Source organism: Leuresthes tenuis, unplaced genomic scaffold (genome assembly GCF_036924035.1).
Source record: "Leuresthes tenuis unplaced genomic scaffold, fLeuTen1.0.hap1 SCAF_4, whole genome shotgun sequence".
NCBI lineage: Eukaryota > Metazoa > Chordata > Actinopteri > Atheriniformes > Atherinopsidae > Leuresthes > Leuresthes tenuis.
The window spans coordinates 28,072,394-28,098,799 of record NW_027325358.1 but is presented as its reverse complement, the minus strand read 5'-3'; the positions used below and the strand labels follow the sequence as shown (position 1 = coordinate 28,098,799).

General features: G+C 40.8%; 1 protein-coding gene across 2 annotated transcripts in view; it reads left to right on the top strand.

Annotated features, from left to right (window-relative positions):
• Positions 1-5,815: 5,815 nt before the first annotated feature.
• The window catches only part of commd1 (copper metabolism (Murr1) domain containing 1), a 31,574-nt gene continuing 10,983 nt past the window's right edge, over positions 5,816-26,406 (top strand). Inside the window, exons 1-3 of one of the 2 annotated variants that reach the window (XM_072383533.1) lie at positions 5,819-6,060; positions 16,331-16,621; positions 24,937-25,274. In XM_072383533.1, coding sequence (XP_072239634.1) covers positions 5,887-6,060; positions 16,331-16,621; positions 24,937-24,942 — 471 coding nt within the window. In that variant the 5' untranslated portion in view covers positions 5,819-5,886 and the 3' untranslated portion in view covers positions 24,943-25,274. Of the gene's footprint in view, positions 6,061-16,330; positions 16,622-24,936; positions 25,275-26,406 lie in introns of those variants that run through there. The other variant, XM_072383532.1, reaches the window with a different exon arrangement.

The window sequence follows — 26,406 nt, the reverse complement described above, 5'->3', positions numbered from 1 at the left end:
GATTTTTCCTCCAATGTTTTCTGAGACATCTGGTTAAATACAGTATACCTTGCTTTTGTTTTTGCTGCCTTATCTGCCGCATTGTTGCCTCTCGCTACTCTCCCATCTCCCTTTTGATGTCCTCTACACTTGACTATAGCAACTTGTTTTGGTTCAAGTATGGCATAATATAGTTTGAGTAATTGATTTAAGTGTTTAACCGGGGTGCCTTCTGAGGTCACAAAGCCTTTCCTTTTCCAGTGACACATGTCTGGTTTAGAGGCATGTCTATAACAGTAAACACTGTTTTTATTTTTATTTCACTAATTTATTCAATGTTTATTGTTAGATTAATTAATATTTATCTGCAGGGTTAGAATTTGCTAATAGTATTAATATAGTGTTCAGCTGTACAGCTCTCTGGTGGCTGTGGCTGTTTTTTAAATGTGCCATGAAAACAAACCTTGACTTGACTTGTTATGACTCAGACTTACTGCAGCGCAGCTGTCTTTAAATTTCTTTTAGAGTTTTCTTCTTCAAGAAACTCATTGGTGATATCTGACTCTCGTTGTGCCTTTTATTGCTGTGTTTTTGTTAATTTCCTAATAATCTAACTCACTTTAAACCTTTATATAAAGCACTTTGCTGCTCTGTTAAGAGAACAGATCAATTGATTCATAGATCTGCTGCAGTTAAATAGTTAAATGGTTTAATGAGATCAAATATAAATACTGATGATAAATATTAACTCAGAATTGGTGAAAAGAAGCAGAGGAGAAGTATTTAGATCAGCTAAATTTTAAAAGTCTTGTTACTGTGATCTCTAACACAATAAAGGCTAACCTTTAATGCTTTAAGATGGTAAGAAACTGTCTGACACCTATCTGCCTGACCTTGCTGTTAAATCCTGATATTTTCAGATATGTCATATGGTCTGACTGTCTGGTCTCAGACCTGCTTCAGCTGGAAATCATAAAGTCTCAATTTGTAGAACATCTTTTGTTCAGGCAGGTTTTCAATTAAAGGATCAAAGATTTAAATGCTATGTTTGTTTTTCTGACTTTAACTTTTTAAGAGAGCTGTTAAATCTTAATTCAACAACAAACTTGTTCTAATTTTTAGTTTTAAACAGTCTGTTCTTCCTGGATTTATTTAGGATTTTTTACACATTTGGATTTATTTGGGACATTTTATTGCTTCTTATCTCTTCACTGTGATACTTGCATTGAAAAGCGGATTTCAGATAGTTGAATTGATGATAAATGCTCTAGTAAAAACTTCCATTATCATTGTAAATTTTTCGACTAAATAACTATTTGTAACTCTGGTACTCTTTAAGTACAGGCCAATGATCAATCAGAATCTGTCCTCACTCTCAGGGCTGAATGAGGGAAGAAGGAAGCAGGGTTGGGATGAGATAATCTTAGGGTGAGAGCATTTATGACAAAGCTAAGGATATCTAACCTTTTCTTTTCCAATTACACATGTCCACATATACAGCCTAAGCTGTTTATGCTGAATCTGTAAAATGGTCAGTTTTTTTTTTCTTTAGCTAAATGGCATGCTTCTGTTATTGAGCATGCGTGATGTTGGGAAGATGTGTCTTATCTTCTAGTGTAGTAGGATGTGTCCCTGGAAAAGATGACGTTGTGTCTGGCACATGCTGTGTTAGTTGTGCAGAGGACTGCGTCTGAATAGAGAATTTAACTTCTCCAAAAAATACTGAGAGTCTGCAAGAAATGTTACTGTTTTTTTTTTTGTTTGTTTCTTTTTTCGTCTTTATCTGCCCTCGCTCTCTGCAATAAACCTGCCTCCTTTAGCTTTGCTGTTGCTTGATTCCTACTGCCTGTTGCTTGTTTTGAAAACATAAAGAAATCACTCAGTTGCGGTGGAGCACTTTCACACCCTCCAAACATTCCTTTCCCTTGCATTTCTCTCGTCCAGTCTACAAATCTATCTGTCCCTCTTTTTTCGTCTTCTCTTGGAACTTTTTTCTGCCATCTCGTCAACGTGTCAAATAATACCGATCCCAATGAGCCGGGTTTACATGTTTTCCACTTATCAACAAAGGTTTGTGACATATTCAGATGTTTTACATGTGTTAATCAGAATGGGTGAATGGCGCTATGCCCGAGTGTTTTACAGTCCAAGTGCCGATTGCACAGAGATTACTTACGCCGCCTGTTGTGAAGTAATACAGACCCACCGCCGATTGCAGATAAAGGTCCAAGCGCCACTTGCACAGACATTACTCACGTCGCCTGTTGTGCTGTAATACAGACCCACCGCCGATTGCGGATTTTACGGTCCAAGTGCCGATTGCACAGACATTACTCATGCCGCCCATTGGCTCATCTACTTCCTATCCAGTTTAGAAGACAAAATTAATTTTATGTCTTTTATTTGACCAAATTGTACTAAACTAGGACACATATGACTCTCCCTATGTGAGACTATGTGTTTATGCTTTACATGTGACCACTCAGTAAACCTACAGACAGTAATTTTGTGCTTTTGATTTAGTGATCGGAGGACATCCTAATTCAGACAATTTAATTTAGAATGACCAATGTGCAGAAATTTCACATATCCTGATACAAGAGGTTTTCTGCTCACCTTGTGCTTTAGGCGCCTTGAATTGTCTGAAGAAGGGTCTCGTCCAATCAGCTCCGGAAGTCCTCGATCGGACACGGTCTCAGAGTCAGCCAATCCGGGTCACGGCACCAATTGTTAGCCCGATTCTTTCATTGGAAGCCCAAGAACAAGCTGGAGAAATCGTTTGTTAAAGTATTTATTAGTGGTCACAAGTAAAGTATATTGCAGCGCTGGACTCGGAGTGCCAGAGCTCCCGCAGGAAATCCGTCAGGCCGAGCCCCGATATCTGGAAACATTTCATATTTATATTCAGCTTTATCTCACAGAAGTTGTATTCACACTTGTCAGAGTATAATTGGCCACTTTTTAGTGGCATGATCAGGCCAGCCGCTGTCCTTGTTGTGTTCTTTGGATGTGATAAACAATGTGTGTATGTGTGAGTGCTGTTTTAGGCGTCTAATGTACCAGACCTATCTGCTCTAATAGAGATGTTTTGTTTATGTCATTCTAAGGTCTTGGACCTATTTTAAGGTCATCGATTGTGCAGTATGAGCAGAGTGGAAAAGTACCAGCTAGGAACATAGGTTATTTAGTAAAATACAGAATATGAATTTATAATGTCTAAGATCAAAGCCAATTATAACAACTCCCCCTTTTGACATGATTTAATCATGTCAACTAATTGAGGTAGGACTGTTATATTCTGTATTGTGTAACACCTGTTAGCGGCAGCCAACTTAGCAGGTCCCCAAACTGCAAGTGGCCAACTACCTTGAGGTGCAGCACAACCAGATAGGAGATTCTTGTTATCCCCCTTTTGATATAACTTCGTTATGTGAGCTGTTATGTGTAAGCTGTTCTTCTTTGCAATTATCAACAGCAAGCAAGTTTTCATTGCATATGCATGTGTAAAACAATTGTAATGCGTTAGCTAAACCTGTCTGTATCAGGAGTGTTTATCATGATGCTGGGAACAGAACCTCTTTCCCAGAATAGTTCAACCTTCATTACTCAACTGATCATAACTCTGCAATGAGCACATTTCTTAAAAGCTATAAGTATCACGCCTGTACGTGTATGCAAGGAATAAATTAATAAATGTTTTAATATTTCTTAAAATGATTGTGTGTATGTGGCACCAAACCCAATCTCTGTGTAGAATCTTAGTTAATTTTGGCCCAAAACTATATGTGGTTTGAGCAGTGTCGAGGACCTGCTAACCCATAAGTACCATCACAACACATAACAATCATTAACTAAGCTACAACAATTTATAAAATACTGAAACTCAAAAAGTGCTTAAGGCAATTAACATTACCATCAAGATCGTCCACTGTTCGCAGCGAATAGGAGCGAAAAACCCGATGGCTGATATCCGGGAAAATTCTCCTATGGCGCCATTCCCCCTTGGCGACCGACCACTTAATTACCTTTCAGTGCCTAAGGTCCCGCTCCGAACAGCCGATTCACACCAATGGCAGTGGACATATGTCTGAATTCCTATGATTAGTAATTGGTCTACGTAAAATCATTAAACTAAAGAGGAACATCACAAAACACAAAACAATACAGACATTGAAACATGACGTGAATATGAAGATATGACCCTGTTGAGAAATGATGAGTAATGATAGACGTAGTGTAAAAACTGACAATTTCTTTTGAGTGAAAATTTCATGATAACATTGTGCAGAGTGGTGTAGTGCAGCTCAGTGTCTTCTGGTCCAATCCTGTCACTGCTTGGTGTTTGGTTGTCCTTCTGGCTGAACCTCAGTTCAGCAGTCTGAGCTAACTAGGAAGGAGAGGTTACCAGCACTTCACTTCCACAAAGGGGTCTTTACCACCTGTTTTCTCACACTAATCTTTTTCTTTGGGACAATTCAGGAGAGCATTCAGATTATTTTGTTGACAGTGGTTGAAGGTTGTGTGGTTGTTCAACCATTATCTTGGCATGATGATCATGCCTCCCGGAATTTCAGACCAACGTCTTGTCACTTGGCTGTGAGTCCTGTAGAAGTTCTGCTGCCGATGCAGTTCATTTAAGCTGTGGATGAATGTTAGCAGGAGAGAGAAACGAGCAGCACAACATGTCATTTTCACAATGTTCTATATTCAGGAATTCCCTTTTAACAGGTTTTCATTGGTCGACCAATTAAGTTTTCATATGAACCCCAAACAAAAACAAATAAACAAACAAAGATAAAAATAAATGAAATGAAATGAAAAACAAAACAACTGGCCAGTTGATAGAAACCATGTTTTAGGACAGTACCATAATACTCACCAACCTGCTGTACAGCATTAATGTGAAATCCAGTACCATCAACTTTTTCTGTGGAAAAGACTTCAAACCATTTAGAGAACACAGCAAGACAAAGACAAAACACAAGACAACATAGAACAAAAGACAAAAGAAAGACAAAGACTCACAGACTTTTGGGAAAAACTTGAGAAGTGTTAGTAAACTATGATTAATTGTTGTATCTCCACCCCCCTGACGAGAAAACAGAAATGTTTGTGGTTAGATTTAATTTTGGGAGCAGCACAGCATCAAGAAAGCAGCCATTTCTTTTCAATGAGTAACTGATTAACATTTTTGGGATAAATATTGTCTGTCCTCTCTTAATTCAGCTCAGAGTGTTTAGTGATATTTATGGCATTTGATGTAGTAGGCCAAGCTCTGTGACAGTGTGGCTCTTAGAAAAACAGATGGTGGAAACAACCTATTTTAGTTTAAATAACTACTCCTAATTATTATTATTATTGTAAATATTTTACTGAGTTTAAGATAAACTTGTGCGCATACATTAGTCTCTTATATAAATAAATATACTAATAAATCTGCAGTCCCATATGATCTTTTTTATTACATTACTTTCTATTTTTGTATAAATTTATTGTCTCAAATGCATTGTTTGCATTGAAAGACATTTAATGTTGTGAATCAACCGTTAAAGTTGTTAAAATTGCTCTCATTGCTTTGTTTCCCTTTTGTTTACCTTCTAAGCGTCATGGGCTTCTACAGCCAGTTGGGGGCGAAGTTTGTAGTGGCTCTGGTGGTCATGTCACCGTAGCGAGGTGGGGGAAGCGGACCGAAGATAATCAGTCGCTTCCCCGTGTCTAGTAGGCAATCCACGAGGGAGATGGAACTGTTGGATGAAACTGTTGGATTTATTTTGCCGTTTGCAACGCGTTTGCACGTGTCGGCCACCGTAGAAAAGTCACCTTAAACCGTAATTCCCATAATGCCATGTTGAGCAAGTTTTCACGTGATATAACCCATCTGCTTTATCTGACTGGCTTCAAGCGAACATGTCGGATGTGGAAGCAACGAAGTCTTTGTGCGGCCTGTTGAATGGAATAGCTCAAAAAGTGTATTATAACAACAGCGAAATCACAGAGGACCTTCTGAAAAATGAACTTTTCCCCGAATTGGCACAAGAGGAGTTCAAGGCTTTACACGAGAAAATGAAAGGGCTCTTAAAGGTAATGAAACGCTTAATTCTGGAAGTAATGTGCTATGGGCTTGACTTTGTCTCAAAAAATAACTGCAAATGCACAGAGGTGATCTACATATATATATATATATATATATATATATATATATATATATATATTCACAAAGCACCATGCAGTAGATGGCACTGTTGTTCACTGATGTATCTATGGCTCGGCTTAAGGCGACGAAGAAAGAAGATCGCTGATTAGCAGTAACGGCATGGACGCGTCAGTTGGATGTGATAACATGTATGGATAGTGTTTGTTGGTAGTTTTAGTTTTATTTCAGCCACCTTTGTGTTGTTTTCAGTCAGTCAGCCTAACGTTAGCAGATTTTTGTTTCAACCATGCAGCAGCACTGCTGACTTGTTACATGTTTCGACTGAACTGGTTAAGACCTTCAGTGCAGACTGTTCAGTCGATTGAACGAAACCTGCAGCCACACCAACCCATTCACAGATCAGTTTGACACCTGTGATGTAAAGCGATGTGAACGGCCCTTACGCACACACCAGGCATGCTTTCTGATAGCAACATCAGCGCGTTAGTTTAACTGGCCATCGTAATAACTAGGCCCAGCAAGTTCCTGTTGCCAGTATGGGACCAAAGAAGAATCCAGCCTTGGAAGATTTTGAAGAAATCAGGAAATCGTTGGATTTTCTTTCTGGGGAAACCTCGGCTATCCGACTCCAGTAGAAGTCCATTTTGGACTTGGTAGAAGAAGTGAAGGCTTTGCGGCTTCTTAACAAGGAAAACATAAGTCTTCATTAAGCTGAACGGAACACCGGAGGAGGCGAAGGTTCTGGTTGTTCGCGACATCACGGAGCTGGACAAATATGATTGAACTCTTTGAGGAACATTTGAATCACAGGTGATATCACGCACAACTCACTGTCGCCATGTCACAGGTTACAGGCACCGTTTCTTCATCATTTATGGACACACTGAATGAACTAAGAAAAGCTAAACTTGAATTAAACAAAATTATTGATAAACAAACACAGTTTCTAATACAAAGACTTTGCTTGGAGAACTTTGAGCACGGCAATAAATCTGGAAGGTTCCTAGCTAACCAACTAAAGAGAAACAAAGGGAAAACAACAATCACTTCGGTTAAAGACTCAAAAGGAAATGTCACCCATGACCCCGATGTAATCAACAATGCTTTTAGGGACTTCTATAAAACCTTATATTCATCTCAAAATGATCCATCAAACAGTAACATAGATCAGTTTCTTAGTAATATCAACCTTCCAAAATTACAAACCGAACAGGCAATGGCTCTGTATTCACCTCTTTCAATAGGAGAACTCCATGAAGCCCTTCAACATATGCCTAGTAACAAAGTCCCGTGTTTTCCAGCAGAGTTCTACAAAAAATTTTGGACTGTTTTGGCACCTGCATTTCACAAAATGGTATTACAAGTTAAGCAGAATGGCAGATTGTCCCCACACATGAACTCTGCTAACATTATCTTGCTACAGAAACCAGGAAAAGACCCCATATTTCCATCCAGCTACCGCCCAATATCTCTAATAAATGCAGACCTCAAAATAATTTGTAAAGCCCTTTCCAAAAGAATAGAAAAAATAACTCCACTTATAATACATCCTGACCAGACAGGTTTTATAAAGGGTAGACATTCATCCACTAACACTAGCAGGCTAATTAATCTCATAGACTATTCTAACATCAACAACCTGGAAACCACAATAGTCTCTCTAGATGCAGAAAAAGCATTTGATCGAGTGAACTGGAAATTTTTATTCGCAGCATTAAACAAATTTGGGTTTGGATCACACTTCATCAACTGGATAAGGATATTATATAGCTCCCCAAATGCGTGTGTCAGGACAAATGATCAAACCTCTCCAAGCTTCAGTCTGCAGAGAGGTACAAGACAGGGTTGCCCACTTTCTCCCTCACTTTTTGCTATTTTTATAGAACCTTTAGCAGCTGCTATCAGACAAGATAGAAATATTAAAGGCATCCAACCCCAAAATATTGAGCATAAAATAAGTCTTTATGCTGATGTTTTACTTTTCCTTCAGAACTCTCAAACGTCTCTCACTCACACGATCACACTCATAAATAAATTCTCAGCACTTTCTGACTACTCTATCAATTGGTCTAAGACCACAGTTCTGCCCATTAACTGCAGGGTCCAGAATATACCTGCGATCACTTTACAGTCAGGAGATATTAGATATTTAGGCATAAACATTTCCTCCAGGCTCTCAGAGCTAACAAAGCTAAATTATGTGCAATTATTAAAGACAGTCAAGGACGATCTCTCTTGTTGGAAATCCTTACCTATATCACTTATAGGGAGAGTTACAACCATTAAAATGATGTTACTACCAAAAGTTAATTATTTGTTCTCAATGATCCCCATAAAACCATCTGCTACTTGGTTTAAGTCACTAGATTCATGCATCTCCAAATTTCTGTGGAAAAACAAACCACCACGTATTAGTTTAAAAACCCTACAGAAGACCAAGGACTGTGGTGGATTAGATTTACCTAATTTTCAGCACTATTCCTTAGCCAATAGGTTACAGTATATATCAAAATGGTTTAAACCTAGCCCAATAGATGAACCATGGATAAATATAGAACAAGCATTGTGTGATAATCTGGAAATCTCTGACCTGCCACTTATTAGTCAAAGCGTAAAAAATCACAAATGTTTAAAAAGCATTAACATCAGCACCTCTCTGACAGCCTGGTGGGAATTTCTTAAAATAACAAAGTCTTCAATTGTCCCATGTAAGCTTACACCCATCTGGAACAATCCTGACATACTGCAAAACAAAGAAATGCTAAACTTTACTCTGTGGAAGATCAAAAGAATCAAACATCTGGAACATATAATCCAAAATGGACATTTTATTTAATTTGATGAGCTCATATCACAACACGAGATAGGCAGCAATAAATTCCTAGAATATCAACAACTTAAGTCTATAATAACAAAGAAATATATCCTCCACCAACCAGACTTACAACTCCCGACTAGGGTAGCAGAATTTCTAAGCATCTGCACCCCAAAACTACTATCAAAAATATATAAATTGTCTAAAATAGATGACACAATGTCTCTTCCATCCTCAAAATGGGAGGCAGATTTATCCATTAGTTCTAGTCATAGCTTCTGAACACCTTCAGAATGACTCAGAATTCTAATTTACAGCTCATACAATACAAAATCCTTCATAGAACACACTATACAGGACAAAGGATGTTCAGGATGGTCTAACACACTCAAACATCTGCTTACATTGCACAGATAACACACCTGATGATTATGCACACGCTTTGTGGTTCTGTGCGCCTGTCCAGAAGTTCTGGCTTGAAGTCTGTGAGGACCTATCAACATGGCTAAAGTTTAGCATCTCTGCATGCCCCACACTGTGCATACTGGGTGACACAGACAACATCAACATGGAAATGAACTCAGCACACATGGTTCTCACAGTGTTATGTATCACAAAGAAAACTATTCTCATGAACTGGAAAGCGAAGAACAATCTGTGTATTAACCAGTTTAGAAATTTTCTTTTAGATTATATTAGCATGGAAACAATGTCTGCCTCCTCAAAACATCAATTGGCTGAATTTCATTCTCTCTGGTCCCCTCTGATTAGCTTTATCACATAGTGGTGGTGGTTGGTTGCTGTCCCGTCGCTCTGGGCGGTTGGGTATGTGCTGGGGGGGGCTGTGTGGCTTCGGGCGTCTGGTGGTCTCTCGGGTCGTGGGGACCGGGTGTGTGACTGTGTGTCGGGCTTGGAGGGCAGTTTTGGGGGCTTGCGGGTGGGGCTGTCTTGCGGCGTGGGGCGGGGTCCCTTAGGGGCCTTGGGGTGGTGGCTGCTGGCTCTATGCCGGGTGGCTGGGCCGCTCTGGCGTGGGTGGTGGTGCTGGGCCTGGGCCCTGGTGGCTGGGCGCTGCCTTGCGCCCGGGGGGGGGGGCCTGCCTGTGCCTGGGGGGGCTGGGTTGCCCTGGACGCACCACAGTATGGGTGGGTTGGTGCAGGTCCTGGTGCCAGGCTTGTTGCTCTGGGACCTCCAAGGTGTCCGCAGATGGTTGTTTTTTTTTTTTTTTTTCAGGGTGTTGGGGGCGTGCGGTGGGGGGTGGGGGGGGGGGGGGGGGGCGGTGCTTTTCCCCTGTTGGGGGGGGCCTGGGGGGGCCTGGGTGATGGTGGGTCTCAGGCCCGGGCTGCTGCGACTGGTGTGACCGGGTGGTTTGTTTGTTTGTTTTTTTTGTAGAGGTCCTCCGGGGTGGGGCGGGATGGGTACCTTCTGGGGGTACAGGGGCTCCCGGAATATGGTCGCTGCAGGCCCCAAGCCTGGTGGACATCAGCCCCTCCTGCCCTGGGTTGGCTCCCAAGTAGCGGGGATGCCTATTGCAGCCAGTCCCTGGCTGCCCTCTCCAGGGGAGAGTAGCTCCCCCGGTGTATATCCCCATACCCCTCTCCCTTCTGGCTCCTGTACACAGCACACACTCACACATGAAGGGTTTTGGGGGCGTGTGTGTTCTGTGGGGTGTAGTGGATGGGGCCACGTAGGTGGTCCCCTTTGGTTGCACTCTGCAGTTCCCCGCCCCTGTTTTAATTACACCTTAGACATTACTACTTATCAAACACACTCACACACACACATTAGGTCTTGGGGGGTGGTTACACTGAGTGGCATGTGGTGGGTGGGGCTCTTTGGGTATGTAGGCTGCCCAGAGGGCCGCGCTCCCAGTTCTATAAGTTTGGCTGCCCCTCAATTTTAATCGCTCACTATTAGAAAATATTGAAGAGCCAGAAGGGTGAGGGGAGGGGTCTTCTTCCCACACCCCTGCTTCCTGGTTGCTGCTCGGGGCGGGAGGGGCCAAGAGGATTAATTAATTGTTCTGCTGGTTCGGGGTCTGTGGTGGCTGGGGGGCTGCTGGCCCCCTGGTGTGCCCGCTGCACTACACCCCAGCGTAGTCGAGGGAGGGAGGACGTGTGGATGTGTGGCACGTGAAAGTGTGTGTGGTAATGATTGGGCCTGGATCTGGGACTTGCTGTCGCCTGGCATGCCTGTGCTTCTGTGCTCCGTGGGGGCTGCTGGTGGCCTTGGTCTTGTGGCCCTCTCTACCTCCTTCTGATTGCTAGGGGGGGCTGTGGATTGTGGCTCTGTACACTTATACACTCATAACTAAGCATGGTTAGCATGTAGGTCCTGTGCCGTGGGTGTTGCATGTTCTCACACACACACATATTTATTAGCCCAGTAGCATGCTCGCTAAGCAGTTGATGTGTTATCATGTCGTCTCAGGTCATCTATATCCACAGCTGTGTTGTATGCGATTGCCGCTTCTTGTGCTTGTTTTTGTTTGTTTGTGTGTTTGTTTTTTCTCTGCTTGTCTGCTTTCAGGTGCTCCTGGTGGCGCTATGGCTGGATTCCCCTCAGAGGCCATGGATTGTTGTCTGTTTTGTTTTTTACAGGTGTAGCAGCTCGTTGTCTGGTTTTTGTTTCTATTTTTGTTCTGTTTCCCCTTCTTTCCTCTTCTTCTTTCCTTGTCCCCCGGTCCGGTTCAGTTCTATTACATCTTATATATTGTAAACAGAAATAAATAAATGGGCATCAAGGGGAGCTTTACATTTATAAAACTTCCCTTGGCAAAGCAAATCTGTTTGGCATCAAAGGTATTCAGACTACAATTCTGTTGCCATAATGCTGAACAGGACAAGGGGGAAAAAATAAATAAATAAAAAAAAAATAAAAAAAATAATTACAATAACCTTAAAAGTCTGAGGTACATATCCTGTCAACAAAGACGGATTGATCAAATCCAATATGGAAGTGAGTGTCAATTAAGGGGAAAACCTCCTTGAACAGTCTAGTTGGGATTGGGTCTTAAACAAGGATGGACTGGGACTGAAAAACGGCCCTGAACTTTGACTAGGCCTGGCTGGAAGCAATCGGTGTGTGGAAACTCAACAACAATAACACCTGGCACGAGTGTCACAATACTTTGATTGTGGATCATGATACAATACCGGCCAAATTATAGCAATAGCACTGATGTTGACTAGATGTTGTGTTAGGAGCATAGGTTTCTAGTTTAACTTGAATACTCACATAGAAAGGAAGGTATTATCACACTGCAGTCCCTCTGGCTGAACCTATACAAAACAGGTATCTGAAACACACAACACATAGTACTGTATGAGTTATGATAAATCACAATGTAAAGAGGCTGTAAATATACAGTTTAACTTGAATACTCACATAGAAATGAATGTTGAATACTAACCTGAAAAAAACAAACCAGCAGTGGCATTTTACTCAGTGTTGGGGGATAAGGAGTTTCTTCATCAGGTCGCTTTTTTCTTTAACTCTGTCTATGACCAAGTCATTGTGTAGCCCCTGGTTACTGGACATATTAAATAAATAAATAATAATTTTATTTACATTACTTGATTTATATTTCGGTTACATGATTTAAATGAATAAATAATTATTAATTAACGAAATAAATACATTGATATATTTCTAATGTAACCATAACAACAGTCCCCTGATATAAAAGGCTGTGTAGACCAAAGTGCCCTCACTCTCAGAGCTGTACCTTGAGAGACACCCAGACAGATGGAGTCAGAGACAGACCAACAGAAAATAAAAAGGAAGAAAGAGGAAGAAGAAACCCGTCCTGGAACAGTAATAATCCTGCTGTTTTAAATCAAAGACCCTTGGTGAGGGAAACAATACTCCGTCAAAAAGTAGCCCTGGAACTAAAAAGAAAAAATAGTAGCTCAGTGACGTTAAGAAAAAAAAAAAAAACGTTGGCAAGCTTCCAACGGCTAATGTTAAACGTTAACGGCTACAGCGTTAGCATTGTTGCCGGTGGTGGCCAGTTTCTAAATATGTAATTATAGATCGGTGTTTTTTTTTCTTCATAATATTAATAAGATAAAAAATATTACAATGATAACATAATTTATAAGATGTGTTTTAGCTACCAACAGCTAATTTTAAATGTTAACGGCTACAGTGTTAGAATCAGCTGATCCAGTTTGTAATTATAGATAGGTGTGTTTTGTTTGGTTTTTACTCTATATTAATAATATAAATGATAACATAGCATAATTTTGAAGGTGTGTTTTAGATTTATATTGATTATTTTCCTGGCTTGTGCTTCTTTATGGACAACATTCAAATTCTTCAGTTCAGCTGGTCAGACATTACAGTCTGAACTGAAGTGGCGAGCCAAACCCCACTGAACCTGGACTGTCAGAGAAGTTGATTTTAAAAAAAGTATAGCCTACTTTTGCTGTTGTAACTATTTTTATTTATATTTGTTTATTGTTTTGATTGAGAGAGGCATAAGTTAAGGAAACCACCTGTCAGTAAGATACACACTAAAATAGGATTAAAAATACAGAATTAGAATTAAACTAGACAATTAGGATAATAACTAAATTAGCACTAAACTAAGAATTAGACATCAAATTTAGATACTTACCTGACAGGTGGATTTGTAAAGGAAAAGAGGAAATAGTTTGTGTATTTTTGATTTTGTCTTATGTGTTATTGTATAACACAACTATGATCTCTTGTTTGTTGTATTTTCCTACTCACACCCATTTCTCCCGAGTGACTCTAATCTTCTGAATAACTGGTCCACATCTAAATTTAAATTTTATTTATTTTACATTAATAACTGGTTCTGTTATTTAACCAGGTGTTACAATTGTCAAGGGACATGAGGATGTCTTTATCTGTGGTCATGAGCATGAATGCTTCCAGGTGTTCTTGTGACTGTGTGCTCCTTATTCGACTTTTGATATGTTTGAGAACAGAACAAATTTTTCTCACAGGCTACCTGTGTCACAGGCAGAGTAAGGAGGAATCTGTATCCCCAGCCAAGGATATGATGGGCATCTGTGAAGAGGTTGAAGCGTTTTAGAATTTGATAGCAGCAGACTGGGCATTCCTTACAAAATTTGCATTGTTTGTTTAGTACATCTGTATCTTCTTCGTCATCATCACAGCCACTCTCTACCATCCTGACTTTGTACTCTTCAAGTGCAGACATTTTAAGCCGTGGCCACTGAGCTGCCAGACACTTTAACTCAGACTGTCAAACCTGAGCAAATATTTGCTAAGTTCTTGAAATGCAGAATCAGGCAGAGCATCTGATGACACTTAAGAAAAGTTTCTCGGATCAAGAAGTGCCAAATCTGCATAGAGTGTACCATGGATCAGAAAAAGCCCGTGGATGCTCTCTGTGATTGTATCCATAATCTGGTTATGGACCTCAACTTCATAGGCTCTGTTTGCATCTGTACATCATTACTTGTTGTCGCTTCTCCAGCCATCATCTTCCTTTTCCTTTTCTGTGGAAGTTCTGCCTCCAACTCAAGCTCACAGTCTACGTCCACCATGAGTTGTGCATTTGCCCACTGGACGAAGGTATCAGCAGTTTGCTTAACTGACTTAAAATCTCTTGTCATGTTCTTCATGGAATCTTGAGTTGCCATTACCATCCTGTGTGCACTTAAGAGATCTAGTCAACTTGACTGTAGGTGTTTTTACAGCGGTGTTGTAACCTCAAAAATCCGCAAGAAAAGCTGAGCAGTTAACACTGTGCCATACCTCATCAGCGCCTCTAAGAATCTTCTAGCTTTGACACGCACTGCAGTTTTTAAATTGGCCTGACCTTGAAAGACACTGAGTGTCATGAGGACATTAATGTATAAAGCAAGGTCTGGTTTTCTAAATGACCCAAAGATCCTCTTCAAGGTTTCATCTTTGGCCCACCAACTTGTCTCCCCGATAGTAGAGAGACGTCTGTGTCGAGTGTCCTGGCATCTTTGTTCCCACACGTTCATCCTTTGATACAATTCACGAATGAACACAGCAATCTCATTCATGAGGGAGAAAAGGGACCCACTGGATATGGCCACTTCAGTTGTGTCAGCCAGAACTAGGTTCAGCACATGTGCATAACACCAAACATGAACCTGGTTTGGGGCTTTGGATGTTAGGAGTGTGGAGAAGCCTCTGTACTGACCTTACATGTTTGATGCACCATCTGTAGCATTACTGACACTGATGTCCAGAGTGTTCCATCACATCTATCAGCATCTGGACAAAATATTGTGGATGCCTCACACTTAACCACTGCAAGAAGCCTTTCCTGAATTGCATCTGTAACATATCTCAGAATTACAGAGCACTGCTCATGAGAGATAATGTCCTGGGTTGTATCTATCTGCACAGAGAATATCACACTTTCAGCAACTTATTTTGCAATGGTCTCCCGAATTAGCCACTTCATTGTAGAAATGACAGCGTTCACAGTGGTTTTGGATAAAAATGTTACAGCAGTACCGCGACCCCTAGCCTGTGACTGGTGCATCTTTTTACTTTTTATTTTTTATTATATTATAAAGGAAGTTATAGAATTATACCTTTTGACTTTTGTTATTTTTTTATTTAATATTTTCTACATTTATATATATATTTTTAAAATATGTCTTAAAACATGTAAATGACTAAAGCCTAGTTTATGCTTCTGCGTCACCTCGACGTTGTAGGACATGACACCGTCATTGAGCATTCGAATTTCTGCATCGAGGGAACGCGTTGCTCTGGAATTCACCATGCCACTAGTAGGGTGTGGCTGTGTGTTTGTGTGGTTTCAGGGGTTATAGCCGAATCCTTGATTTTTCTTCCGGTCACAGTTAACAACAGTAAACAATGGCAACTGTGGTGGAGCAGCTGTATTTGCAGTTGGAGCTCATCAATATTGAAGAACAAATGCTTATGTTGCAAATGTTGAATCGCAGGCGACAGAAAAGACGCTTGCGGAGGTGGTCTGTATGACCACTAATCCGGTCGAGACTGAACGGGTGAATTCACAACACTGGTTCACCCACTGAGGATGAACAAATGCATTTTCGATACTTTTGAATGTCAACGGGCCGATTTGACAAGTTTCTTCGCCATATACAGCCATTAAGACCAGAAAAAGCAGCTGCTGGAAATTACTTTCTGAGTGGACTAATCACAGCCCTTGCGGTCCGCGTAAACTTGACGCATAGTTAGGAGTTTTTGGAGATGCACGTCAGGCTACGGCGTAGGGGTCCACGTTGAAGCATAAACTAGGTTTTAAAATGATATATTTTAGGGACAAAATAAATCTCACCAGTGGAATTTCAGAACTCAAATTTTGTATTGTACCCTACTTAATCCTCCTTTTTCTCTCTTCCTTCATCTCTCAGTCAATTGTCACAGCAGACATGGACCATGCCCAGCTGGAGGCCTTCCTCACAGCTCAGACCAAGAAGCAGGGTGGCAGTGGGGTAAGTGCTGAACAGACTGCTGCCCTCTCTCGGTTCTGGAAGAACCAGCGAATTCGTGTGAGGGAGAGCTTGCTGGCTCAGAGCCGCTGGGAGCCCAGTCTGAAGGCGCTCTCCTGGAGAGTCGACCTCCAAGTAGCTGACAGCTGCAGGGACACGGACCACAGCGGCCCTGTTGCCCTCATAGCGCTGGAGCTTGGCAGAGCTGGACATGTAAGAATACCATTCAGTACTCATTCTGATACTGATTCAGTTTTAATCAAGCACAAAGTGACAATAGCAGCAAATATTTAAGTTATCTCTGGCTGAAAAAAGGCTACTTTTTCTCTGTGTTCCTCAGTAATACAATGAGTTAGACCTGAAACCTCTTTTTGTTGCCAACTTATAGGCCTCATATTTCAGAAAAAAGCTACCACCCTTACATTTAGCTACTTTATGGACAAAATATGGTTAAATCATTTTAAAGAAAATTGTTGACACCCAAATACAAACACTTTTGCTTACATATATAATATACAAATTTATCTTGTCCGAATGACATCCTAATATCCTTGCTATATATCCTAGTGAAGCGTATTGGTGAGCTGATGTCACGCTCAGTCCTGGCATACAGCTTAATGTCGTCCATGTAGAGGATGTGGCTGATGGTTGCTCCACTTTGGAATCTGTGTCCATAGCCACTCTTTGTTATAATATGGCTGAGGGGGTTTAGGTCTATACAGAATAGCAGTGGGGACAGAGCATCTCGTTGGTAAATGATGTTAGCTTGTGCAGTTGGCTTGGAATTGACCTCCAGGGTTGTCTTCCACAGTCCCACTGAGTTCCTGATGAAGCCTCTTAGATGTTGTAGAGTTTCAAGCATTCCATTATACATGTGTGCGGACAGCATGGAGTCGTAGTCTTTCTTGTAGTTAATCCAGGCAGTGCAAAGCATCTCTAGGGACATTGAATTCAAATGACTCGGGTTCTATTGTGGTTGTGGCTCCCAGGAAATGTGGCCAGTAGGTTGTTGGTGCCTGCTGATGGATGCCATGGTGAGGGAAGCTGTCAAGCTGAAGAAGTAGGCCTTTCAGGCTTGTTTATCCGACTGTGGAGTATCCTTGGGTTCACTTAAAACAGCTGGTGGGTCCCGAGTGGCTAAAATACCTGCAGCGTTGGTTGTTGTGGAAGGTAAAACTTGGGCGTGGGAGGAATTCAGTGAGGCCATGGTGTGGAAACTTAGCTGCAGCTTCTATGAAAAACGAAGCAGGACTTCTCGGTGTCTGTTCAGGTTTTTTACTGACGGAAATACACTGTCAGAGTACATTAAAACGTTGACTATTTGGACATAAAACAAACTGTTGTTTAGAAACATTTCCTACTGCTACTGTTCTTCTTTTATGGTTCAAACCTTGACCTACTCTCAACTGACATGTAAACAAAGAAACACCCCCTTCAATTCAGTTTTATTAAATAGTGCCAAATTACAACAACTGTCATCTCAAGGCACTTAAATAATATAGTCTAATTCAAGCCAATTGGAATTCAGTTCATTGTAATCATAATCCAGGGAAATCCAATTAGTTAATTTAAAAATAATCCAATTAATTAATATAGAGCCAATTCAAAAACAATATCCTAGCTAATATATATATATATATATAAATTGTGTCGTACTGGTAAGCCAGTGGAAACGCATTACCGAGGCAGAACAAAAAGTATCAGATGTGCAGGACATAGTGACCTGTCTTGACGGGAGAGTTGCTGAGGCCGAGAGGAAAATTAAGCTAATGGCCGAATGCGTGGACGATATGGAGAACCGGAGCAGACGAGATAACATTTGTGTTCTCAACCTGAAAGAGGGCACGGAAAGAAAAGGCCCTACCAACTTTTTTTGAGTCTTGGCTGCCAACTATGCTTGGGTTGGAGGCGAGCCCCAGTGCTATAAGCCGTATTAAAATTGACCGGGTATCCAAGGGTATCCTTGGATATATAATGGCGAATGAATCGAATCAAAGCATGTCATACCCCAGTACGATAGGTGACGCTGTACCCATCTTAACTATCGCTAATAGAGCCACTTCCGGTTGACGTCTTCACCGCCACCACCAACAACAACAAAACTAAGGCATTCGAGAAAGATGGTGAATGAAGAGCAAGATGAAACTGCATCCCTCTACATTTCGTTTATGATGAGCATGGTTATGTCATAACGGCGCATTCACCATCGCGTTGTTTGTCTTTCCGACGGCGGCGACAATAGCAGTAATATAGTCTGCTTCGACTTCCAGGTGACGATCCCGGGAAAAAATCTCCAGCATGCGCAGAACGCTCAATCCGATCCACTGCCGTCGACATGCACGTTCAGTGTACATTTGGATCGAGTTTGTCACGATTTACGTTCTGTTTCATGTCTTGTCTCGTCATTTCCTGTTTTATTTTGAAATCCCTAACTCCCTAACTGCTCTTCTTCCCGTGTCAAGTGTCTGATTGTCTTCCCTGATTCCCAAGTGTGTCCACCTGTTCCCATGGCTCCTCGTGTGTTCAAGTAGTCTGCGTTTCCCTTGTCTTGTGCCAGTATCTTGTCTCTGTCCATGAGCTTCATTACCAGCCATCTCCTGAATCGCAGTCATAGGCTTCTTCCGGCTCTCAATGAAGGCGGTCGCATTTCTACTCTCTCCTGATTCTGCCCTCTCCCATATCTCTTCTGCTTCTCTTGTCTTGTCCGGTCCTGTCTCAACTTCAGTGCCTCTCTCTGCATTGCTTTCAAACTAAATCATGGAATTGATCGGCTGGTCTCTAAACATTGCTACAAGAAGCTCGGGTCCAGGGGAACCCGCCTGTCCCGACGGAACGTTTGTTGCTGGGTACACGAGGGACTCCTGGGTTAAGTGGAGAGTCGTGTGCCTGTCGATTCTTTCCGTTGAAGACGTGGAGGATCTATACATATTCGGAACCATGACAACGTGCTTTCTGCTGATTGGATTAGGCATTGCCCTGGTGTAACGCAAAATTTGGAAGTCGGAGACAGCAGTCACAGGCCCCAAGCTGTCCGGCATTTTTGAATCGGTGGCCAGAGCTATTGGCGCTCAGACTGTGGTCATTAACCGCAATATGGAAAACATCTTGGTGAAGCTGGTGGCTTTGCAAAGTCGTATGGATCGTTTTTGTGGCCAGAATGGACAAACAGAGTGAGAGACGTGTCCATTGAAAATGACTACTCGCCCTAACCAACAATCATAATCTAATCTGCATTCCTGCTCTCCTGGCAACGGCCTTGGCCAAGGCCGCTGCTGAAACAACTCTCCTGAAATCACTGCTGTGAGACGCTCTGAACTACCTCTCCCCCTACCTTCTTCTTGAACACCTGGTGATTGTTGACTCCGACTGGGACCCAATCAAGGACTTCTCCATGGCAACCTGCTGTGGTATCACGATGACATCTTGTGAACTGTAACATTGGTTGAGAGCCAGACATAGCAGCTCTCTGGGCTTACCCCCATCCCACACCTTCGTATGGGATGGGTGTACATATAAAACTCGTTTCACACGTTTTATATGTGTGAAACGAGCAAATGTTTGTTTATGTTTTGAGTTTTTATGTTGGATGGTGACCTATGTTACTGTTCTTGATGTGCTGTGTCCTGTGTCCTGAGGCCCGTGACAGAGTTATCTCGCAGTCTTAATTTGATCTCGAGTAACCCGATCCGATCCATTTTTTGTCAGATTAAGGTGTCTACATGAACTCAAGAACTCAATCTTATTGTAATTTAGCCAATAATCCGATCTGATCGCACTCATGTAACCCCAGTGACTGACTGTGAACCACAATGGCACTGAGCTCAAGTTTGAAACGAGGTAATGCAGAAAAATTTGTCAAGACACTGGAGTAAAGTTGGCCATTTTCCAACTATGACTTGCTGCCTGTTTAATCTGGAATTACACAACACAGCTCAGGTTGAGCAAGCCTGTTTCTTTAGGACAGCACTGTGTGGTAACGTCAATGTAAATCTCAGACAAGCGTAAATGGTCCTGGCGCTACTATATTGTTTATATATATTTATTTATTCCCTTTTTATTATTTGCTGTGTGGTGTAGTTACCTCTCCATAATGTTTACTTTGATATGTTAACATTTAATGAGGGCCCATTTGTGGCTCATAATTACAGCTATAGATGTTTTTTGTTGATTGATGCCAAGAGTGGTAACAGGCAAGTGTTAACATTTTGTTGTGGGGGCTGGGGTGGGATATGGAGTTGTTTTTTTTTTTTTTTCCTTCCTTCTGCCTTGCTCCAGAAGTGGAACTCCTAGCAGCATGAGAACTACCCAGTGGGTGTTTTATTGTTTTGATTGTTCATAATTTTCATTGTCTTCATCTTTACATTGTTTTTCAGTATGGAGAAGATTCCAGTTATTTTCCCATCATTAGAAGATGGAAATGTTCATACCAGCACAGCCCATCCAATTAATATGCCAAATACTATTTTATTGTACTATATCTGTCATAATCGGTCATCATCTTTCTGTTTGATCTTCATCAGGATAATTTTTATTTTTTGTTCAAATAATCAGCTACCTCATGAGTAACACAAAAGTCATGACATTGAATGTCAAGGGAATTAACCATGTTGGAAGAGGCGCAAAATACTTTCCATGTTTAAAAAAGATAAGGTGCAAGTGGCAAAGTCACAGGAAATTCACCTCACAGATCTTGAACATTTCAAATTAAAGCGTGATTGGGTGGGCCAAATTTATTACTCCTCTTTCAACTCCAAAGGTAGATGGGTAGCAATACTTATTCACAAAAGTATTGCCTTTACATGTCATCTGAGATACAGAAGGAAGATTTGTTATGGTTACAGGGGTTCTGTATGGTGAAAAGATTCCTATAGGAAGTGTCTATGCACCCATCAATTTGGGCCAAGGTTGAACAAATTAACTTTTTAATATGGAACCCAACAAGTTTTGATTTAACAATGAATACTGAACAAGCAAGGCTTATATAACTTTAAAGTCCAGGGGTGCAAAATTGCTAATAACAATAATAAAAACATATCAATGGCATATTAAATTAAATTTAAATAAAAATTGAATGCCTCCTTTCTGTTTGCAGCCTTCTGATTTATGTCAAAATTAGCTTCTTACACAGGCTAATAAATTTGAAAATAAAATAATATAAACCTATTTTCATCTCTGTTACTTTCTGGCTCTTTTGAGCTGTGTCCAGGTCCTTATATTTGTCCTGGTGTTTCGTTTCATAGTGTCGTCTAATATTGTACTCCTTAGTTACTGACGCGTTGGCTCCACAAACAAGACAAACAGGTCTGTCTTTTACATATGTAAACAGATATTCTGTCTCCCACCTGTCCAGAAAAGTTCTATTTTCTCCCTTTCTTTTGGCCATTTTTTGGTAGGGTAACAGTGACAGCTGTGGTTTGAGGTCGAAGTGTGGTCTGGAGGAGAAGCACAGGAATACGGGGTGCACGGGGCTTTCAGCCGAAGGAGTGCGCAAAAAGACCACTAGCATAGACGCTACTGACACAGAGGAGGGGGCGTATCTGCCTCTGTTCTAATTGACGCGCCAAAACAATAGCAGAGCATTATGGGATTTGTAGTATAAGTGGTGAATGCGGTGTTACAGCGCTGCCACCGTATAATACTGACAGGCCAGCTCTAATATTAATTTGAAATTGCCTCGCGGGCCAAATATAATTACACTGCGGGCCAGAGTTTGACACCTATGCACTAAAGAGAAAGGTTTCACATTTTTCTCTCATCTGCATACCTCTTTATCTAGAATTTATTATATTTTTGTTTCCAGATGAGTCCTTGACAGGATTGGTGCATGCTCCATCAGCCCGTATTCTTTCAGACCACTCATCAGTCTCTGTAGAACTCTTGCCACCTTACTATGACCCTTTTCTAGACATTGGCGTTTAAATCCATCTCTTTTTAGCAACCCTGCATTGTTGGAAAATTAAAAAAAAAAAAAAATCAATGGGAACTCTTGTCCACAAACGATTCACCTGACGTTTTTGCTTCTACTTTGTGGGAGGCGGGAAAAGCCTTTCTCAGAGGGTCCATCCTTTCTTACACAGCCGCAAAAAAGAAGAGTACATCAACTAAACAATTAGAACTTGAACTAGATATTGCTACCTTAGAAAGATAATCTTTTTCCACCACTGCTATAAGGAGGTTGGGGGCAGCCAAATCTGCATTCGATCAGTTGCCAACTCAAAAAGCTGAATCGGCAATATTTTACGCCAGGCATAGATTGTTTGAATCCAGTAACAAATCAGGCCAACGACTTGCTCGATTAGCCCAGGGCAAGACAGGGTCAATGCAATACCTTCGCTTAGAGACAAGAAGGGTGAGCAACATTTTGAAATCAAAATTATCAGTAAAATTATAAAAGAGTTCTACCAGGAATTATATTCATCAGTGTCAAAATACATAAATTTTAAGACATAGCTTTTTGGACAGAATTAATCTTCTTACTGTAGAAACTGTAAGAATCTATGTCGGACGATGTTAGAAAAATTAACTAACAGACAACGGTAAGAAATCCCTCAGAGGCCTCAGAATTTTACTTGCAAGGGGAGAACAACACACGAACCTTCTCTCTGCAGATTCACAAGAGTTCTCCAAAGAGAACGATCTCTAAAGATAACGATCAGTGGGGAGACAACATTCCTTCTTAAAACACAGTTCTCTTTGTCTCCCAACTTCTCCTTGTGAAGTTTTGATATGAAATGGCCTCTCTGGCTGTGACTTTCATTTAATGATGATAAGCAAACTTTTCTGACAGACGATCACAGCCAATGAAGTTCTGGAGACCATTAAATCCCTACAGAGTGTGAAGGCTCCTAGCCCTGATGGGTTTGGGCCTGAATTTTATAAAAAGATGGCCAAATATGTGGTGGGTCCGTAAACGTAACATATAAACTCTTTTGAAAGGGGCACACTTCCTTCAACTTCTCTGATTCTAAAGAAAGACAAACCGTCTGATTTGTGTGCATCTTACATACCAATAACTTTACTTGGGGTTAATTGTAAAATATTATCCAAGCTTCTGGTTCGGAGATTGGAGGAGGTGTTGCCTATCTTGATCGGCCAGACAGGATTTATCGGAGGAAGGTACTCCCACTCCAATGTCCAACGGCTTTTAAATCTTATACAGTTTTCTCAAAATACAAGGAAGCCAGTTCTTGTGGTTTCATTGTATGCTGAAAAGACATTTGATCGGGTACAGAGGGAGTATCTATTTGATGTTCTGGGCAGGTTTGGTTTGGTTTCCAATTTTGTTGACTGGATTAAGGTATAGGTCTCCGGCTGCAAGAATACTGGTGAATGGTTCTGTGTCTGATGTTTTCCCCTTGAGTAGAGGCTTGCGTCAGGGCTGTCCCCTCTCCCCTTTATTATTTGCACTCGAGCCACTTGTAGAGGCTATTAGGACCCATCAGGGATTTTCTTGTTTCAAGTTAGGAGATAATGAATGTAGAATATCGCTCTATGCTGACGATATATTACTATTTATTACTAATCCTGAGAAGCAAGCACTCCCTAACTTTCTTTATTATAATTGGGCTTGTCATGCCCGGATAATATCAAATTGGCTTAAACATTTTTTGCACCAGGGGGAGGCCCCTGTGGATGCTTGGTGTGGTGCCCCTCTGTCTCTTTTCTGCCTTATTTCAACTGACATAGCTGAACTCCGTTTATCTACTCACTGAGAACAGTTTGGCGCAAGTCGGCGTCCTTCGGAAGCTATTTAGATAACTCATGATCGGCATATATCCATATAATGGAATGAACGGGGCAAAGACGATGCAGCCTCTAAATAAGGCATTATCTGTCTGTATTTCACCAATACTTTAAGACGAATGAATGAACGAACGTGTACTATTGCTCTGTTAGCACATAGCTAATGTTATGTGGCTACTTACAGCTATAGGACTACACGCACCTCTACTAGGACGACTTCATCGACACACATGGCTGCAGCACAGCTCATTCACTCCGGTAAGAACGTCCATCTTACGCAAAGTCGTCATTCACATTGTCAAAATTTTATAAATATCCTGCCATGTTGCACAAAACTAGCAGTATCACACTCCGTGTGAAGTTAGACGACTGTCACAAAGCAAGGAGTAAATCTACTGTGCTCCAGGGGAGCGTGTGGGTGAAGTCGTCCCAGTAGAGTACTTGTGTAGAAATCCCTCCGTTACCTTATTTCTACTAGGAGTAGAAATAAGGTCTAGTTTTATAAATACAGAGTTCCCCTTTAAATAGTCAGAGGGAGTTGATTCATTTATGCTAACATGATCCTCCTGCTGTAGCCAGGTTTCTGTAAGACAAAATATATCAATATGATGATCTCAAATCATTCACTAACAGAGACTTCGAAAGCAGAGCTCTAATATTCAGCAAACCACATTTAATAGTTTGTTTTTGTTCAGTTGAAGTCTTTGTTTTAAATTTTGTTTGCATAAGAGGATTTGCTCCTTGTCATGTTTTTGGATAACTAATAAATTTGTGCATATTTCTAGAAATGAGAGCCACTCCTTCCAAAGTGGGATGGATGCCATCTCTCCTCATCAGACCAGGTTTTCTCCAGAAAGATTGCCAATTATCTTAAGAAAAAAACCTCCTTGGTGCGCCAATTATTTTATATATTAATTGCTAGAAAGATGTCACTGAATCAACATTTGAAGGCATACAGTTTACTCTTTATATCATGCATGTTTTTTTCTTATGTAGGTTCTAAATATTTTTTGTGCACAAGACATTTTAATTTCTTTCAAAGCACAACTTTTTAAAAAATTAAAAAAATGTTTTGCTTGTCGTGTTATGTTAACTTTTATTTAATGTTCTGTGGCGCTGTTACACCAGGTCAAATTCCTGTGTACTTTGTACATTTGACGAATAAAGAAATTCTGATTCTGACATTTAATGTATTACTGAATTTATTGTATGTCTAGCATATGTTGATTTCACTTCCAGGTAAAATAGATATACTAATGGCAATTACCAGCAGACTTTTTCAAAATCCATAAACACACAGTTTGTTTCATTTGTTGGTAAAACAAAGGTAAAACAAAATCAAGACAAAGCAACCATGGTAAAAATAGAATTTAAGAAAACTCAAGATCATTCATGACAGGAAATGGCAATAAAAGCAAGAGGTAAAGAATAAATAAATAAATTAATTAATTACTGAATAGAGTGGATAAAGAAAAACACAGAGGTATATGAAAACAAATAAATCACATACACATTAAAACAAATCAATATTTAAGAACAACTTTTGAGCTTCAGTTTAAATTACCAGTGTTCCGCACCCAAGCAGGTAGTTGGTTTCACAAGAGGGGAGCCCAGAAACCAAAAGCTCTGCCTCCCATTCTAGTCCTAAGAATTCTGGGAAGAACAAGTAGACCAGAATGCTGAGAACGGAGTGATCTTGTTCGGCGATAGTGAATAATGAGATATTTGAGATGATTATGATTAAGGGCTTTGTATGTTGTGAGAAGGATTTTAAAGTCTATCCTAGACTTTAAAGGAAGCCAGTGCAAAGAGGCCAAGGCTGGAGATAGGTGTGATCTCTCTTGGCAGTAACAACCAGTACTCTGCCTGCAGCATTTTGGATCAACTGAAGCTTCTTGGACAGCCAGCTAAAGTTGCAGTAGTCAAGCCTACAAATAATGAGCGTCGGTTTGGGACAAGATACTTCCTATTTTTGTTATGTTTCTCAGATGAACAACAACTCTGGTGACCTGTTTGTAAAGGACAAATCTTTGTCAAAAATTACTGTTTCTCACAGTAGAGCTAGAAGCCAAAGCAATACTATCTATATTGTAACTGTAATCGCAGCTAAACAGTGATTGTCTGAAGTTTTTTTTGGACAAAAAACAATTACCTTGAATTTGAAAGCAGGAAATTGATGGTCATCCAGGTTTTTGTCTGAAAGACAAGTCTGCAGTTTAAATAACTGGTTAATATCGCCAGGTTTAATTGATAGA